The 20,346-nt window shown below is 30.1% G+C and overlaps 3 protein-coding genes across 4 annotated transcripts; 1 reads left to right on the forward strand and 2 right to left on the reverse strand.

Annotated features, from left to right (window-relative positions):
• LOC107996921 (targeting protein for Xklp2-like) lies at positions 1 to 14,630 on the forward strand. 2 transcript variants are annotated; one of them, XM_062071963.1, is made up of 8 exons: positions 1 to 83; positions 11,900 to 12,150; positions 12,248 to 12,338; positions 12,445 to 12,649; positions 12,710 to 12,847; positions 12,917 to 13,072; positions 13,242 to 13,400; positions 13,485 to 14,630. In XM_062071963.1, exons 1-8 carry the CDS (start codon positions 16 to 18, stop codon positions 13,656 to 13,658), a joined length of 1,242 nt encoding a protein of 413 aa, XP_061927947.1. In that variant the 5' UTR covers positions 1 to 15; the 3' UTR covers positions 13,659 to 14,630. The 2 variants fall into 2 exon arrangements, with proteins under 2 accessions (XP_061927947.1, XP_061927946.1); XM_062071962.1 differs by lacking the exon at positions 1 to 83 and adding an exon at positions 11,641 to 11,799 and having other exon boundaries at positions 11,901 to 12,150.
• LOC107996920 (Bardet-Biedl syndrome 1 protein homolog) lies at positions 8,616 to 11,388 on the reverse strand. Its single transcript, XM_062071961.1, has 7 exons — positions 11,104 to 11,388; positions 10,797 to 10,971; positions 10,489 to 10,698; positions 10,110 to 10,405; positions 9,774 to 10,023; positions 9,530 to 9,709; positions 8,616 to 9,427 (listed from the first exon to the last, which is right to left on the reverse strand). The coding sequence occupies exons 1-7, from the start codon at positions 11,115 to 11,117 to the stop codon at positions 8,801 to 8,803; spliced, it is 1,752 nt and encodes a 583-aa protein (XP_061927945.1). The 5' UTR covers positions 11,118 to 11,388; the 3' UTR covers positions 8,616 to 8,800.
• On the reverse strand, positions 13,412 to 20,295 carry LOC107996642 (protein dispatched). The gene is made up of 10 exons (XM_062071960.1): positions 19,629 to 20,295; positions 19,399 to 19,536; positions 18,607 to 19,272; positions 18,145 to 18,532; positions 17,856 to 18,057; positions 17,380 to 17,767; positions 16,730 to 17,308; positions 16,322 to 16,622; positions 15,948 to 16,248; positions 13,412 to 15,883 (listed from the first exon to the last, which is right to left on the reverse strand). Exons 1-10 carry the CDS (start codon positions 19,764 to 19,766, stop codon positions 15,649 to 15,651), a joined length of 3,336 nt encoding a protein of 1,111 aa, XP_061927944.1. The 5' UTR covers positions 19,767 to 20,295; the 3' UTR covers positions 13,412 to 15,648.
• Positions 20,296 to 20,346: the final 51 nt, after the last annotated feature.

Here is a 20,346-nt window from a genome sequence, read left to right on the forward strand (position 1 = left end):
ATTTATGCTCTCATTATGCGACAACCAAGATTCATTACGGCCAACAAGCATTGTCGCGCCGATTCGGAGATCGATCATGGCTCGCTAAGTAAATGCATAGACGATCATCGGATACCGGTATTATTTTGTCCGAAGATCGCATAAATAAACAAAAATAAGAATATTACAATTTGAATAAACGAAAGTAAAAATATTACAATTTGGAATAGGAAACGTATAAAAAAAAAAGAAAAATCGGGATTTATTAAGATTTCATCGAAGTAATTAAAAATAATTAAAAATATCGATACGATTAATAATAAATTATATCATTTTTGAGAAAAATTACACTTCGTCGCGTGTTGTTGATTATTCTGTTTCTTTAAGAAAAAATATATCGATAGAATAACGGACCAAAAAGTTATTAGAAATAAAAGATTTGGTATTAATTGGATGTTAAATTGATACGAAGAATGAATTAATATATTTTGATTGTTTGAATGATGGATAAGTTAAAAAATTATTGAGTTGCATAACGATAATATAACGAAGGAAAAAATTGAAGTTGAATACAATTTGCACGTTTGTACAGCCTTAAGTTAACCGGTGAAAGAGAAAGGACCTCCGTGTAACTCTGACCCCACAATTATCGCCTTTCTTTGGATTATCCATCGGCCTTGAGACGTGTTGCGCTCTTTACAAACGCGTACACGCGCAATTTACTTGACTGTTGAACGATGGTTAATAAATTATAATCTTACGAGCAACATTGTGAGATGAGTCGAAATATTAATCTTTATAATTATAACATTTGTATCCATTTTTTTCGTAGCTTTATTATGTGAAATAAATTTGGCAACTAATAATTTATATTATACAGTGTGTAATTTTGAAATACTGGCTTGAAGTAAGTTTGAAAATAATTTAAAAAAAAAGTCATCGTGCTGGACCACCTATCGTGACCATTCTAATTATTTTCGTTATTAATGGACCAATTAAAATATTTTTTTGCCACAAATGATACAATTTTAAAGGAGATCTCTTTTAAACAAGTTTTTAAGGTTTGATTTCGACTCTTTTTCTCCTATCAACTAATTAACAGGCGCATAAATTCCATTCGGTCCAAAAACAAGAATTTCTTTTTTTATCTAATAATAACACATCGTTCTTTTTATAGATAAAGACAATCGAGATAAATCCTACCAACGTCTCTCTCATTATCCCTAAAAAAAAAAAAGAAAAAAATTCTCGACGATTAAACGATCTTTCCAATATTTTCATTTTCCATACTACTTTCTCGTAAACATTAACAAAATTCAAAAAATTCGATCCCACCGCATTACGTCGTGACATAAACTCCATCCTCCCCTTCAGAAGATCCTTGATCAATCCTCAACAACATTTAATCGATCCTCCCAATACTTTTTACCCGTTCACTCTCAACGATACCCGATCCATCGAAACCACGATTTTCACTTATGTCGCTTGCAAATACACGCGTGTGCCTGATTTATCCGCGACAGTGTCCCCCAACTGGTGAAAAGAAGAGATATATATTCGATTTAGCCAGGGACAGAGAGGTTCCTGCGAGGAACATTCAATTATCGAACTCGAGAACGATCCCTCCGTGTCCCGTGCGTTTTATCTCGATGTACGACCTCGGAAATCCGGCCACCGCCATTTTAATATCGTTCCTTCTCCCGCTCGTAAATCGATCTCGCGAGAAATACGCGTGTTACTCGCGTTTAATTCGTGCTCGAATCCAAATGGAGGAGGGGAAGGGGAGAAAAAGCATTCGAGATGGTACGAAGAAGAAGGAGAGGGGGAAAGAAAAAAAAAAGAAAAAAAACGGTTCAATTTGTGAGTTCGACCTTGTGGTTCGAAACGACGGTGTTCGAGGATCATGTTCAACGATTCTCCGATCTCGTTTTGTTCGGTTCATCGTGAATGATTGTCCCGCTAGTCGACGGTGCTTATTAATCCACCGACGCTGCCTTTGAACAGGTTTTTGCATTACAACTCTGTAGCCGACCAGATTGCGGTAACGGGATTAAAAATTATTCACGAGAGATTGTTCGTTCGGTAGAATGTGTAATTATAATGCGAAATCGTTTTCGAAAGATGAGAGAGAGAGAGAGAGAGGGAGAGGGAGAGGAAATGGTTGGTTGGCCGCCCCGTTTTCATGTTTCGAGAGGGATTTTCCTTTTAAGTTTCGATAAACCGATTTATAAATCTCCCCACGGTAGAGAGAGATTATCTCTGCGGCGCAATGTACATTTTACATGTTACAAGATAAAGTAGAAATAAGGAGCAGCAGTTATCTTGTTGACTTTTCAGAAATGAGTAAATTTTCTTTCAGAAATTTTGTACGGCTCAATTAAAATAGTTATTATATATTTCATTGGTATTTTTCAATACTATTCTAAATACATATTATTTAGAATAACTTTTTAAAAAGAAAAAAGTAATTAGATTATTTTATTGTCACGTTCGAAACTTGAAGAATCTGATTATAATAAATATTATTCCAATGTGAAACGATAAATTGTTCGAAGCGATTAATTCCTTGTGAAAATGATAAATATCGAAATATGAATGGCAGCCACCAACATTGCTAAAACATTGATTGAGCAATTATTGAAGGATTAACGTGGATTATTGACTACAAGGTATTAAATATTGTTGACTCGTTTCATAATGTAACGAAACGGGTTTCTGCTTTCAAAACGATTATCGATAATCGTAATCATTGGCTAGATGGTTGAACGATAGATAGAAAGGGAGGGGCGTGTTAAATCGTGCGTTCGTTCATATTTATTCAAGACAGAAAGTAAGCTCGCGCGTTTGATAGCTGCCGATTGCAAAGCCATCCGAGACGATTAATCTCCTTCATCTTTATCCGTCTCTCGCGATCCTCTGTATCTCATCTTTCCATCGAAAGAAGGTTATTCCCCCTTCCACTTATCTTTTTAACCCTTTAACCTTCTGGTTAATTCTCTACTCGTATAGATAAATTTCTTCTCTCTTCCCCCTACCCCTCTTCTTCTTATTTTTTCCTTTTCGTGATAATAACAACTGAGGTGGATTTTTATGCAAAATTAAAATAACTAATAAATTTGCTTCACTCCTCCAATATCGTACGTGTATTATTATATTTTTCGATATTTTCGAACCTGCACACTTTGCAGAGAAGATACGATCGAAATTGATTCATAAAATTATTTATAAACGCTTATAATACTATTTTTTTGTACAATGAAATTTTGAATTATCCGTTGTAGCAGGATATACATCATCGAATAATACGTTACGTATTCAATTGATAATTATCAATTCATAAGAGTGCATATTAATTAAAATTTTAATCAAAAACTCGGAGAAAACTATTCTCTCGGTTAATAGTAAAACACATTAGCGAGCAATTAATCTTCGAGACACGAGGTCGTTCATCTTAACCTAAGAGCGTCGCAACATTAATTTCAAACGACACTTGTACCATGATAAATTCTAAAAAAAAAAAAAAATTCGAGGTATTCATAGGTATATTTTCGCGGACAATTCTCACTTTTCTTCTTCTTCCGCGGCAACTTGTGCCACGCGGGTAGTCCGTTTATTCAGCATTTTCGCATTTTTCCTTTTGCACCTTATTACCCGGCCATAGACACGTTCACCGGTCTTTCACGTTGCCTTTTCTAACAACCTTGTCCTGCAAGAATGTAATCGGTTCCAAGGATGCGGCGGAACCGAAGAGGAAAAGGGTCGATAGGTTAAAGGGGTTAAGAAAGATAGAGCTAATTGCTCGCGGAGTAATATCTCATAGGTGTGTGCACAAGTGACGCGTGGGATAAATAAAAATGGCCAAGTCTATACTTGAAGCCGTTTAATTAAAGGCTCGATGGGATGTTAATTCAATCTCGTTCCTCTTCAATCGTTTTAATCGTTATCGTATTGGCTTTTCAACGGTTCTAATAAAGTAGAATTATTTATATATTCGATGATCCATTCGTTTTATATAAAATTTAAGGAAAAGGTTCAAGTTTGATTAAGATATTGCGAACGTTTTTGTGCAAAAATGTGAATAATATAATACAGTGGAGTTAATTTAGGATTAATTTTTAGAGAAAATTTCCTGCGTGGAATTCTCACAAAAAGAATATAAATTTATTTTAAAAGAAAAATAGTTTTTGAATTGTCATGTTTTTATGTTTTAAGTATACTTGTTGCAGTTAAAAAATTTTGTGGATTAATAACAATTATAGAATTCTAGAGTAATATCTTTAAAATTAGTCGGATATTTATTTAAGGGGGAAAAAATTGCATTACGAATTTCGAAAATTAATAAAATCATCAATAAAATCATTGATCTTTCAAATTTTCAATATTACATTCGATTGATTTAAACGAAATATACCTGTTTGCATATAATAACAAATTAAACGCAGTGCAAATTGTTTCGCTCGAATATTAAAAGAGGGATAAATAGATACATTAAAAAAAACACGTTTTTCCATTCGAAGGTCTGAAAAGAATCGTTTCCTTATCGCGAAAACGAGATTTACAACTATAATACCTGGTTTCTCGAGGCAGCTTTTACACAAATTAGCAAAATCATCGAATTAGAAATGCAGATCGACCGGCTACTGTAATCGATACGCCATCTTTAAAAATAATATTAGCATAAAAGTTGACGTTCACAACATTTCAAATATAATTCGCATAATTATGAATCGATGCGACTATTGCATGGAATATAAAAAAGGGGAGAAATGTTGATTGATTATGTTTCATTAGATTAGTAATTTATCAGTAAAATGTAATTTAATATAATAAAATATATATATATGTGTGTGTTTGTGAAATTATACAAATTTCACTTCAAATTCTAAGTTGAGATAATTCGATATATCGAATTTCGATACATATTTCCTGTGAAAAAGTTACGAAATAACGATCAATTAAAAGAATCTAATTATATATAATTAACCTTATCTTACGATGGAAGTAACTCAAGATATTATCGAATCGTTGAATCGCTTTGAGATCGAAAGATGCTCAAGAAAGATATAAAAAGAATTGAGAATTTTATTAAAAAAATATTTCATCCACAACGATCATAATACAATTGTGGAGGATCGATGTTAGCTGTTAGTACGTTACACGATTTCTTACTTCTCATATTTTGAAAATTTTAACAAGTTACTCGATTAAATACCGTGTATATTTTTTATCTTGCTATTTTTTCATTTTGAGTTTATAAAAATCAAGGTTATGTCCTTATATCAATTATTGCGACGGAAAGTATAGAACGAGTAAAAATAAACGTGATACGATTAAAAATCCTTAATGAGGTAATAAATACCGATGAAACGAAAACAGAGAGAAAAAAAAAATCTAGATTCATTAAAATTTCCTTACCTGTTTTCGAGATGAACGATCGTTTACCGATTTTTTTGCCATCTTTTTTTTTTCCACTTCTAAATCGATCCCGTTCCAAATTGATCTTTTAACGATGAGAAATGAGTATAAAATAGGAGGCCGTATTCGAAGTAAAGAGTATGTGCTTCTTTCTCGAGGAAAGGAAACGTGCTTTATCTTTTACTTTATTCAAATCGTTGCCTCGAGTAAATTGCGTACCGTGAGGCAATTAGTTCCTACATTTTTATTCGACTTAACCTTCGACCTCCTCCTTTTCCAATTCATGGAATATATATAGTTAGAGGGAAGAGTTGAAACGAAACGTGCATCGATAGTAAACGAAGGATATTTATTGTTAATTATTGAATAAACTAGTTCTTAATGATTCGTAATATTTTTAATACTGCACGATTTTATGATTATCAAGGGATTAACCGAAGATGATAAACCCAATTTTACTACACACCTTGTGTACACTATTTCTTCTTCTAATTTTAGATTTAATCAGCATTCAATAAAATTAGATATCAATAATTTTGTTCTCAATAATTTCTCCTACCTTTATTTTCCAATCATTTTAAAAAAGTCCAAATTCTATTATACTTCTGAATTATATACATCTATAAAACACACATCTCAATATCGGAACGCATTTCAAACGAATCTGTCGAAACGAATCCACCCCAAACTCGACTTCACCCCTCCTTTTCCCCTCCCAAGAAACTTCTTAATGAAAATCATCCCGTTAATCCTGGTTGATCGTCACGATGAACGAGCGGTGAAAAAAAAGGGGCAGAGACCTTGAAGGGTGCAAATCGTGGAGTACATTCGAGAGAAAGAGGGGGAGGGGAGGGTCGGGAAGCTCTATCGCGGAAACTATCAGGTCGTCGTCCAACGACGCCTGTAATCTAGGGCCGTAACCACTTGCTCTCTTGGATGAGACTGTTGGGGGGAGGGGAGGGGAGGATAAAAAACCGGCAGAAAATGAAATACGGATTACAGTGGTTGGCCGAGCCACGATAATGACGGGTAATGACGATCCACGGCCTGTACCCTTCGCTACCACGTCCCTGCCCGGATCAGATTTTGCCATTTTTTCGCGCCCGCCCCCGCTCTCCTATCCTCCTCCCCTCACACCCCCTCCTGTCGTCGATACAACGAGCAATTTTCCTCACGGAGTTATCCACCTACCCTTTTGTCGTCGTTCGAGCCTCGTCGTTTCCGATATAAGGTTACCATTTGTCCTCGTCATCGCGGCTTAACGCGCGTTTTCGCGCTGAATTCTACCACCACCCCCTCGTTTACCGATACAACTTGTTCCTTAATTCTTCCTTTTCTTTTCTTTTCCTCCCTTTTCTTTTCCTCCAATACGATGGATCGAGTTGAGTGAGATTTTCGTTCTAAAGATTTAGATCTTATGTTACATTGCTTCGTCGTTTCTTTTTTCTTCGAGAGAGATGCGTGAGATAGATACATATTCTTCTTAATCGAGCGTTGTGTTCTTCCTTTTGAAAAGAATTGAGAATTCAAAGTGGAAATCTTGCGATATATCTCGTATTTGGGGAAAGAAAGTTTTTTCGACTATTTTGTTCAAATTTGAAAAAAAAAATAAACGCTTATCCGTGTAAATGTGAACTTTTTAAAATTAATTACTCTGGATAATTTTATAAGGAAAATGTTTCGTCTCCTTCGAAAAAAAAATTCCAATCTCCCTCCACTCTGTTCGTACAACGAATTCGCAGAATTTTCTGCGAACGAGATAAGGGAAGAAAAAAAAAAGAGGGGAGGTCGATCAAAGAGATTCTGTCGGTGGCGGCGCGAGCCATCGGGCGACGTGCGAATGCGAACATAAATCCAAATTAGCGGCAACATAACGCAATCGTGCACCGATAGAGGTACTACGATTCAGAGGGGGGGAGGATCTTCTCTCTATCTAGAGGCCGGTGTTCGCACGCGCGAATGACAGTAAATCGTATGGCCGCCGGTATCGGAGAGCTCGATCAAACGCTCGTTTCGCGGATGCCAATGGTTGTTGTAGCAACTGGCGTGAAAACCTATCTACCGCGATCTTCTCGGTAGATCTTCCTCTTCCGTCTACTTCTTGATTCTTCCTGGTTCTGATAGAACTGATTCAGGTAGAACGACAGTTACCTGAAATAATAGAAAGTCGCTGTTAGCATTTATTTTGTCTCGAGATGGACAAATTTTTGTGTTATAAAGATATCTATCTACATTGAATATGTTGTAATCTTTTTTTTTTTTTTTTAAAGTATTCTGTTTAATGTCGAACGCTTTATGTAGTATAAAGTTGTAATATATCGTATATTTTACGTAGTTTCGAAAGATGGAATAGAGAGAATTTATATATTTATTTATATTATTTAAATTTGTTGTAGAAAAATATGAGAATGAAATGTCTAGTTGATGGTACGTATATTTTCCTAAATGTTTCATTTAGTAACAGAAATGTTAAAAGTGTATATGTGATATATGAAAATAAATATATATATGTATATATATATATACATACATAAAATATATTGAATAAATTCATAAAATTTCCCCAATCAATTCGATTAGAAGTAAAGAAGGCAATAAAGTTAATTCCGATAGTATTAGTTCCGTCTCTTGAATGCATGAATTTGTATAGTGAATGTAGACAAGGAGAGTAAATGACGAGAGAAGGACAGAGATAGTGTAAAAATATTGAAATCAGCGCCATCTTCAGAGTGCCGCAAATGAAACTCACGAAGTAAGGATAGAAGATAATTAGAAAAGGATAGAAATAGAGTAAAAATCGACATGGTGGCGCCATCTCTCGAGTATTTCGAAAACTTTCCATCAAAGTTCTCTTAACACTCAAAAGATGGCGCTGAGTGTCGATTCCTACTCTACTTTACCCTATCTTTTGAAAAAGTGTCTTTGATGCCCGAGAGATGGCGCTAGCGGTTAGTTCTTATTCTCTATCCTTTTCCCACTATCTTCTATCCTTTTTATTTGTGTTTAATTTGCGGCACTCTGAAGATGGCGCTGATTTCAATATTTTTACACTATCTCTGTCCTTCTTACAACATTTGTTCTCCTTGTCTAGCGCGTTCTATTTGATTTTAGCGCGCGATCATATGAAATATAAATTTCGGAAACAGTCTTAATCTTATCTTAATCTTTAATAGAGGCAAAAAAACTTAATATTATATAGTTTTAATGAAAAATAAATAAAATTTTAGTTCAAAAATTAATTTTATAATTTATCAATATTTATACAATTATATATACATATATATTCATAAACATTTTTAAAATATATCAACATTTAAATAAAATACATAGGAAATTTTCTCTCACAGATTTCTACAGGTTCCAAGATATATAAATATCTAGATTCTTAGATATATTCGTTAATACGTTAAACTTCGATATCTTCTTCAGGGGCAGGTAAAATCACTGTCGTTACGGTAACTGGTTTCGTTCTCGACTTCTTACACACCAAAATCTCCATCTTTCCTGATATTCTACTGTTCAAAATCGCGTTAACGACAAAAGGAATCGGAACACCGCTCGGTAAAAGAGGCACATCCATCAAACGTGGTTTCACTTCTATGTTCTCGCTCCTGCAAACGATGTACAGATCCGTATCGGACAATTCGTCGGATATATTCGTCAACAAAATGCGAATTTGATAATGCGGTCCCAATCCTAAAACTGTAGCTTCCACGGTAAGAGAGTGCGATTCAGCGTCTTGACCGTCGTTCAAAGATTCGACTACCTTCTTGGCTACCATTAATCTCAATCGAAGTAGACCTTGTTGAAAAGTAGTGTGTATCTTCTTCGCTTCCGATCTTTCGCGTATCGTTTGCTCCACGAACAGTCGCGTTTTCTTCGGTATCAGAAATTTGGAACCGTCGTTGATCGGTAAATCGGACATTGTATTGTGAACACTGAAATCGGCGGTGCGTTTCAAAATTTTCACGCAGAGGCCACCTCCTACGGTGACCATCGCCATTGTTCGTTCTTCTTGACCCATTTTGCCGTACTATTTTAATAAAAAAGAAACAAAAAATAAGAAGAATACAATTACCATATAGTATTTAGCTTAAAAAATAATTTTCCCCCACGTAATGAATATGAGCTATACCTTCATAGCTGAAACTGGTTCCATAATCTTTAACGTGTCTACGTGATGCTTTCCGTCATATACACGGATACCATATCCAGCTGTACTCACAGCAAGCAATGAGAGTCCAATTTGAGGAACTGGTAAGCTTATCGAATCCAAAATTGCTCCCGGAACGCGAACGTGCCAAAGTTTAATTCCCTGTTTCGAATTAATTCATCGGTTATAATTTATATTAAAAATAAAAAAGAAATACTTCGCATACCTTTCTGGAGAAACCGATCAAAGTGCCATCCATCGTGGTAACCGCGATGCCCTCGTTATTAAGGGCTGAAATGGCTACAGCAGGTGACGATAATTTTTCCCAAAGTTTGACAGAACTTCCCCTCCTTATCATGCCAATTTTACCGTCCCTTCCGATAATTAATACTCTTCCATCGCCTGTCCACAAACCTATACACGCAAAAGCAACCGGTGGCCATTGCAATAAATGTTTATCCATAATGGAGAAGGTTCTAAAACAAATAGACATTTCGTAATTTACTTATAATTTTTTAATTATACAAAAATATATATATATAATTGAATAAAAATGAAATACCGAGGATCCAATATAAGTATTTCTCCAAATTCCGTACCGAGCACGAGGCAACTACTTGCCGGATCGTTCCACGAATCTCTTCGAATCACAGAAATCGCAGTTAAGGCGTTACTTTTAACGAGTGGGATCCTTCTGTACTGTTCTGCGAAGCTAGCTCTCAAATTCTTATCCATGCATAAGAATTTCAACGTTCTCGATGAAATAAATCCAGCCCCAAGTTCCTTTAACAACAGATCCAATTCGTCGGCTAATGTGAGCACATTCAATTCCTCGTCCAATCCAGCCTTGTGCCAAATCTATAAAAACAGATTTTTCCTTCAATTTTGTAAATTGAAAAATTGTTTGTCTTTAAATTTAGGGAAAGAAGAATTTTCTATACCTCTCGTTCTTTTGGATGTGCCTCGATGTGCGGCAAACAATATTTAAAGTAAGGTCTCATGTTTTTAAATATATAGACGCTAGAGCCAACACCCACTGCCACTACGGAGGATCGAGGTTCTCCATTTTGCGTGTAAAAACCGACCACTCCGCAGGGTAGATCTACCATGTTGTGCTCCGTTATCTGATCGCCTCCTTTGTAAACTCGTATCTGAAAATGATTTGTATACGATATTAATTAGAGATTATATTTTATAGGAAAGAACGTACGATATTAATGATCTTTTTTAATTAAAAATTATACCTCACCTTAGGCGAATTGATGTCGAGAGCTCCCAAATCAGCACATACAAGCCTGGCATCTCCATCGCCGCTTACATCGAGCATATCTAACCCATTTGATAAAGTGTACAATTTGGCAGCTGGCTCCCAAAGAGCCTCTAGCCAGCGACTCGTACCCAAACTGCTAATATTGTGTTCAGCTCTGAAAATTATAGATAATAAAAATTAGATTTATCCAACGTTTCAAAATCTATATATTTTGCATTTTAAAATCGAATTAGATTAATTTTACACAATAAAGAGATTGAAGGAGAAATTAATTTTTTTTTCTTACCGTAAGCCGTGCATGTTCGTAGTTTTTCTTTAAATCGAAATATTATTTTCAATATTATAATTCATCGTTGAGTTCTCTTTTTAAAAGTTTTTGCATATTATAGTGCAATATATGAATTATAGATCGTGATGTCATCGCAAGTATGTTGAGATTTTTAAAATAATTCCTTTTTGAAACAAAAGCAAATGAGTTTTGTGTCGATTCCGATTGTCGAACAGAAGAAAAATTAATCATATTTAACAAATTTACTTAGAGAAAACGATTCAAGGATGTGGCTCCTGCTTTGTTGTGAACATTCGTATCCATAGAAATGTTCACGTGTACATCAATGATCGCGCGCAACTTCTTATATTTACTACAATGTTACGTTACAATACGTAAAATATAATTATTTTTATATATTAATTTTATAATATTTATAAAATATCGTAAAATTTTAATGAATTATAAAGAAACAAATAAATCTGAATTCTATATATTTTTTTATTAACATATGATTTTTTTACGACCTATATTTTTTTTTTTATACAACAGTATTTATAATCGCTATTCATTGTTATTCTCATGTGTTTCGTTTCCTTCAGAAATTAAGTTCAACTTGACCTATTCGTAATAATAAACATACGAATTACAGTTGCGAAATATTTAGTCAATTTCGAAATAAAGCATTGGATGATTTTTAAATTATTATTAAAAGTAATGAGAGAGTAAAAACTGTTTTTTTTTAAATTTTGTGAAAAATATAATCAATTTTATACTTGTTTCATAACAAAATTGATAAGATTCTGGAATCTTAGATAATGCACGCACCCACAAAATTGATGAATATAAAATATGGACAAGCTATAACACCAGTAACATACTCTAAGAATACTATGAAAGTACCACCTCGAAAATTATGGCAGAAGGAAAATGTCAAACCGGAATGTCAAAATGATAATTGGCATAAAAATAAAAATTCGAAAAAAGATGAGAAATGGGATGCGATCCAATCACCGCAATTTGTCGATTTTTCAAATTTACCCGATATTGGAGATTCGTTTTTTAGTAAGTAATAAACGACATCTTTAAAGAATAGAAGTTTAAAAATTGTCAAAATTTTTCTATTTCGTTTTATTCAATCTTAATTCGATTTTGATCATAGATAGAGTGACTGTAGTTGTAAGTACACCAAATCCGAATCTTGCAAACGAAAAACTTCCGAGTACAATTACAGAAGACGATTCATTGATCACGTAAGAATTACAATTGTGAATTTTCAAACATAACATATTTTTTTATCTTCTTTTTTCCAATGATAAATCCAATAATAAGAAAAAAGATCATTTAATTCTTTCATAGATCTTTAAAAAATTTCTCTTTGTCCGAAACACAAAATGAAACAGTATACGAAAACCCGTTATACGTTAATCAAAAGGAGAAACAAAAGGAAGAATACGTAGTGCATGATGTTAGCATTAACCAAGTATATGAAAACCCATTATATGTCAATCAACAAGAGAAAGAAAAAGAAGAATACGTAGTTCATAATGTTAGCATTAAACAGGTACGTAATATTGATAATGAATAAATAATATTGTTGATTAAATTGAGATCAACATTTTAGGAATCTAACATTAAAACTGAAATTTGTAATAAAGTACAAAAATCGCAGAATGTTAAAATATATCCATTCTCTTTTGATTTACGATCAAAAAATATACAGAAACAAAAAGAAGAACAAAAACAAAAACAGATTAAAAAGGTATGCAAATCTTTGTTATAAATATATTAAAAATATTAAAAAATATTGTGATTTTTTCATTACTTTTAGATATTGGAAGAAGAAAAAAAAATAAAAATATTTCATGCAAATCCCATTCCAAAGTTTATAAAAAATCGAATTAAAATTGAACCAATAGGTAATAACAAAAACGAAAAAAATCAAAAAGTTAATGTTCCTAATAAACAAATTAAAAAGAATACCGAGGTAATTAAAGAAATTTTATTTGAAATTAATTATATTATTTCAATTAATTATTAATTTTAATACTTATTATATAATATTATTAATTAATTCATATATTATATATTATATAATAAATATATTTTTATTAAATAACTTAATGAAACATTTTTAATTTTATTAAATAATCTAGCTTTGGAAAAAACCGCCGTTTACACCATGTTTATCAAAGAAGAAGTTAGAACCACCAAAAATAGGACCTTTACACTCAGAAATTCGAGCGATAGAAAGAAAACGCTTTGATGAGATTATAAAAGAAAAACAAAAACAAAAAGACTTACAGAAACAAATGGTAAACTATTCTATAATTAATTTGTTAATAATATATTCTATTTCCAAGATTATAATACATACAATAATAAAATGGAAATAATAGGAAATTGCTGCTAAAAAGAAACAAGAGGAAGAAGAAATCGCACAGCTACGAAAACAAATTGTTCATAAAGCTCAACCGATTCGAAGATATAAAATAGAATTACCAAAAGTCGAAAAACGACCATTAACTGATCCTATAAGTCCAATATTATTGAAACGTCGTCGTCGTGTATAAATACTTAAAATATAATTAAGAAGCATTATACTTTAGTAATCGAATTTTTCAAATCAACGTTTTTTTTTCACGCCCTGTTTCGCAGGTAGATATATTTATAAAATAATTTAAATTAATAAATATATTATAATTAAATTTAAATTTTCAGTTTAATTATATTAATATGTACGTTTTAATATATTTATACATATAGATACACATCTATATACTTTTTGATTTTCTATAAATTTTGTCAATAAAGGCAATTTCATCGAAATATATTTTTAATCTCTGAAAGTAATATTTTATAAAACAACAATTTTTCGAAATATATTCGTATCTAAGATATTAAATGATCGTTATTTAAAATAGTTTACTAAATATTTTTACCGAGAACATGTGAATTGGATTATTGTGAAAGTTACTCATTTTTTATAATATGCTCACATATTTAACATAGTTATACTGAATAAATATTTGTTTTAACGAAGATGCGCATTAACATGAAATACATAACATACATTACTATATTATATTATAACACAACACGCACACACACACACAAACACACACACACGCACGCACGCACGTACGCATAGATATATTAAAGATTGCCAATGCATTCTAGATTATATCAATATTCTTAACATACGATAGTTATAAATATTTAAATAATTGATAAACACACATACAATAATTATAAAAATGGATTTTCCTTAACAGCATAATATTTAATTTTTTCAAAGCATGATATAGTATTACATAAATTGATTTGTACCTTTTTCTTCTTATAACGAAATGTGTAAAGAATGAATTTTTATTTGTTCTATTATGTATAATAATATTTAATATTTCAAACTTGATAAAAATAAATATAATGTTTATAGATATAAACTATCTTAAATATCAGAAATTAATAAATAATGAACATTTATTTAAATAAAATTAAAATTTTTTAAATAAAATATTTAAGAAACAAAATTTAAAAAAAAATTGTTTTAAACTTTCTTTGCATATTCAATATCATCTATGAAAATTATACAAATTTGTCAGTCTTTTTTTGTAAATAGTTTATATAGTTTATAAACATAAATAATCTTGAAATAAAATCATATATAATAGCACATTCCGTTATTTTTTCTTAAATTTAATTACAGACATACACACATACATCTTTCTATAAAGTTGAAAGCATTACTCAATAAAACAACTAATTCAATATTCTCTTATTTCTAAATATATAATAAATTCATTCATTCTATTAAATTTATTATAATATTTCATTTAGAAATTAAACAGTCTCTGTATGTAATCTTTGAATTATCAATTTGATAAATTTATTCAAATAACATATTTAATTTTTCTTAATAATGTATAATAAATATAAAGTTATATAATACAATTATCAATAAAACATATTAAATTATATATATCAATTTATTTTAAATTAAATTAGAAATAATTAAATTTATTAATATTTGCATATAAAAAAATCTATATTTACATAAAACGAAATTACAAGTATATTTTATACAAATTTTAATAAAAAAAAAAAAGTTAAAATGCATTCATAGATATGTAAATGCAAGTCTATAGTATAACATTTTATCAATATTATCAGTTACATTAGATATAAACATAATATATAGTTTCAAAATTTATTAAAAATTGAGACTTAAAATAAATCATAAAATATTAAACAGCCTGCGATATATTTGGCATTTAAAGCCTGACTTATATCACAATGGATATAATATAATATATGCAATATATTTGCGTAACTGATATAGGAAGCCCAATGAATTAATAATAGATATAAATAATTATCTTAAAACTATTTTGAACACAGCCAATGACACATTAGTGACACATGATCATAGATTATATGAGACATAAGTTACACATGAATAATAAATTCATTGTTAAAAATTTGGAAGAGTTTATGGAACATCATAATTAGAATTTTTTCTTTTTCTTTAAAATATATCCATCTTATTATTTAACCTTTATCTTATTGAAGTAATGCTGATGATGGAGATGGAGGTAATGATGGTGATGGCGGTGGTCTAGTGAAAGTTTCTATTTCATTACAATGGAATTGACATACTGTACTAGATGTACTTAAAGTAGATTCTGACCACATTCCTCTTCCTTTAATCTTTCTTCTAGCCCTATTATTATCTGTATTTGAATCAGGCACATTTCCAGACTTGCTTTTACGAAGATAATTCCATAATAGATTTAATCTGTAATAATTTCAATGTCCAATTAATGAAAAAAAAACTAAAACATTTACAGTAATATATTTACCTAGGATATTGAAATTGAGCGAAATGAGATGATGGACCTATAACTGCTAATATTGGACACAAAAAAAATGTAGCATATATCCAACTTATTCCCATTACGAGTAATAAAAATATACCAATTTGAATATATGCTAATACACATGAAGGTAGCATGAGAGCACCAGCAGCACCAGTTGTAAGACAAGCCATTAAAGTTGGACCACCCATTTGTGTAAGAGCTGTTTTTACTCTGTCCTCTCTTTCTTTAGAAGTACATGCTCTATAACTTACTACATAATGTAAACTAAAATCTACAGTTAAACCTAAAAACAAAATTTTATATATATATATATATATATTATAGATTAAAATTATTAATTATATCAAAAAATATACCTATTGCTGTAGATACTGTAATACTTTCTAAAACATTTAATTTCCAACCAAGAAGAATCAAACCAGCAATTGTTACTGTAATTGCTGCACCAATTGTTATAATTGCATATAGACTGATAAGAGGATTAAATGTCACAAAAGCCAATACTATCAAAGCTAAAATCAATGAAACTCCCATTGCCCAAAGAGTACCTTCATACAATGTTCGTTGTAATTCATAAAATTCTAATCTACTAACAAACCAACCACCACGCATTCCTAATGGAGCATTTTTTAATTGATTTTGCATCCATGTTTCAACCTACAAAAATATAATTTTAGATTTCATTAATTATATTATAATTATTTAATAAAAAATACAATATATTTCATACACACACACACACGCACGCACGCACACACACATACCTGATGAAAAAATTGATCCATATTTGAAAAAGAAAGACTATAATTATATATGCTATCATATTCAACAATTAAAGCTTTAATTTTAAGTGTTGGCATTATTATTGAATTTGTTTCATTTGATATTTGTAATTGTGTTGAATTCGGTTCTCTCAAAAATTTTAAACCAGCAAAAACACCATTGCGAACCCATAAATATGAAGGAGTACGATATAATCCTGCATTAGCTTCAGCTGCACATCGTTGTAAAGTGCTTGAGTTATATGGAAATTTACTTTTTTCACAACATGGCATATAATTAATATGTGGATCAATGGGGTCTTCACAACGTCTTTGCATCCATTTACGTAATGATTCAATAAAACAGTTAGGAAGTAAAGGTCCTAACGTATTACGATAAAAAGGTTGTGCTCGTAAATCATAGCAAAATTTTTCAAGCCATAATTGTGATTCTGGATGAGATACATCAAAAGATTCATCCCATTCTGGTGTACCAATTAAACCAGGATCTAAATAATTACCGTTATCGATTGGTTTAACGCCCCATACAAATCTTAATGGCAACATATCTCCATTATCAATCTGCAATTATTAATTATTCTAAAATCTTTCAAAAAGATATATCTTAAGAAATATTATATTTTTTTACATACTGTTTCATGTTTTTCAAACCAAAATTTTCGAGCATATATCAAGTCATATTTTTCAAATGGATGAGAACTATCAAATAATTGGAAATCAGCAGTATCTGGCAATTGTAAACCAGGATATTGGAAAACAATAATACAACATATTATTGCTACAATACCCAAACTGAATAACCAACACCATCGAAAATTAATAACTATCTTTATAAGAAAAGAATTAAAACCTATCGTTATTTTATCTCCAAATAATCGTAAAGGTCTAACAATTTTTCGTGTTATAAAATTCGCAGGAGATAAAATACCAAGTTTAAATCGTTCTGACACTACGACACATGCTGGTAACCAAGTAATCATTAAAAAAAAGTTTGCAATGACAGTCATTCCTGAAAATAAACTAAAGATTTGTATTAGTAATGTTCAAATTTATTTACTTTTCTTTAAATATTTTAATATTAGTCAAATAGTAATTTTTAAATATATACCTGAAGCAATTTATAGCAGTAACATTGCTAACAACTGATGCAAAAAACGCTACTGCAGTAGTTAAAGATGTAACAAACATAGATGGAACAGCATGTTTCATTGTTTCTTGTACCAGTCTGACCAATCCATTATTTGATATTTTTTGTTCTTTACCTCTTTCCCAAATTTTGCAATATATAAACGCATCATCTGCACCTATTCCTTAAAAAAAATAAAATTGCATGTTAAATAATTTGATTTTTTAAAATTGAAAATTTAATTATCATATATGCTTTCTTAGTTTCTTACCTACAGCAACAACAATTGCCAAGAGATTCATAAATGGAAAGAATTTTATATGCAAAAGTAAAGTATAAAATGCATATGAAATGCCAAGACTAAAAATTACTGCAATAATGGTTGTGACAGTTAATAAAAAAGAACCAGTATATGCCCATATACAAATTGTTACAAAGGTAAAACCAGTAAGTAATAAAATGGAATCTGACACTAACAGTCGATCAAATAATATACTTTTTAAACCCAAATGCATTCCCTTTACACAAAATTTTCCATAAGATAAATCAACATCATTTAATCCTTTATAAAAATCTAAAGTAGCTGAGCTTGCAGCAATTGGTAAAAATAACATTGCATATTTTAATGTCGAATTTAACTTATTTTGAGGATCTTGCTCCTGAAAAAATATAAATTATTCTTGGTATTCATAATAAGTCATATTATATAGAATATATATACAGAAATATATACTCGATCCAAAATAAAATCAGTATCCAATAAATAATGCAATAAATGATATGCTGCATTATGCATATAGCATTCAGTTGGAACATGTTTTTGACAATTTAAATCTTCTGCACAATTTGATGTTAAACGACGATTTTGGTAATAATAAATACATCTTTTTAAAAGAGTTTCAACACGACTGAGATCATTCTCTGTCACACCCAAACAAGAACTTCGATTAGATAAAAGTGCAACATAATTTGCTGGAGACCAACTTCTACAACATTTTTGCCTTGAATTATTATATTCTATTGACATTTGACATAAAGAAGAAAAATGTGAATTTGATCTAAGCTCTGCATCAATATAACATTGTGCTAATACACCTTCCATTGACCATAAATTTGAATCTTTAGAGTTTCTACCAATAACAACACGTGCATAAGCAGAAGATGGCAAATTACAAAAAAAATTCTCATTATCAATATAATCTTGACTTTTATAATCCTTTGTCATATCTAATTTATTTTTGTTTTTTAATTCTATTAATTCTTCCCATTTATCTTTAATTTCAATTTTATCTATTTCTTCTTTATTAATTTGTTTTTGATATTTCTTTCCTCCTTTTTTCTTATTTTTAGGTTTTTTTTCAATCCAACTATAATTTTGTATAATAGGATTCTGTAAATTCTAAAATATTATATTAGATTATTAATAATCTGATACTTACTTATTTTCTAAATATTTATAGAACAACTTAAGTATACACAATTAATATTATAATATTATAATATTAATAATTTTTAATAAAAATACCTGTTGATTTAATTGTTGCACATAATGATAATATTCTAAAGGATTATCAACTAATTGTCCTCTTGGTTTATTTGATTCTAATAAATTTTGCCAAGCAATAAGTCTTTGTGCTAATATTGTACCTCTTGCTTCAAATCCCTTTAATATTATAAAAAAATATAAATTATCATAGAAAAAATATTATATTATTTTACATATGTTATTTTTATATTTTAATTATATATACTTACTAATTGAGGATCTGAAAAGTCTGGAAATTTTTTAATAGCTAAGGGAACAATTAAGCATGTTGAAGAAAAAATAAGTATTATCATTAGAATAGTATAAGGATGATGAGCTATTATTCGAGAAAACCACCACATTTCCATTTTGAAAATTATATTATAATTTAAGTCATATTTGTATAAAAAATTAAAGCACAATATTATCTTAATTTTTATTTAAATCACACGATATCATAGCTTTATTTTTTAAACAACTTTTAAATTAATCACAATAAACATTAAATTTAGCATAGTAATTAGCAAAAATAAGTTTTTAATGCGTATTTTTAATTATAAATCGCTGAATATGTAGTATATATAAACAATTTTTATTAAAAACTTTATAAATTTTTATACACTTTTTTTATTAATATCTCCATATTTATAATATTTGTAATATTTTTGCATAATTATTTTATCTATTATATTAAAAGTTATATTATAAATATAAATTTTAAAAGAATAAAATTATAATCACTATTTATATAGAAACATTTCAAAATGTATAATAAATGAATGTAATTTTATATAAAACATTAAAACATGATAGTTCAATTTAAAAAGCAACATGGACTTCCCACTTAAAAGGATGGCACGTGTTTACATCGCAGTAACAAATGGAATGATCCATGAACTTCAGTCTATGAAGAATGTGTATATATATATATATTACTTAGATATTTCT

The sequence above is a fragment of the Apis cerana genome, linkage group LG2, assembly GCF_029169275.1.
Source record: "Apis cerana isolate GH-2021 linkage group LG2, AcerK_1.0, whole genome shotgun sequence".
Lineage (NCBI taxonomy): Eukaryota > Metazoa > Arthropoda > Insecta > Hymenoptera > Apidae > Apis > Apis cerana.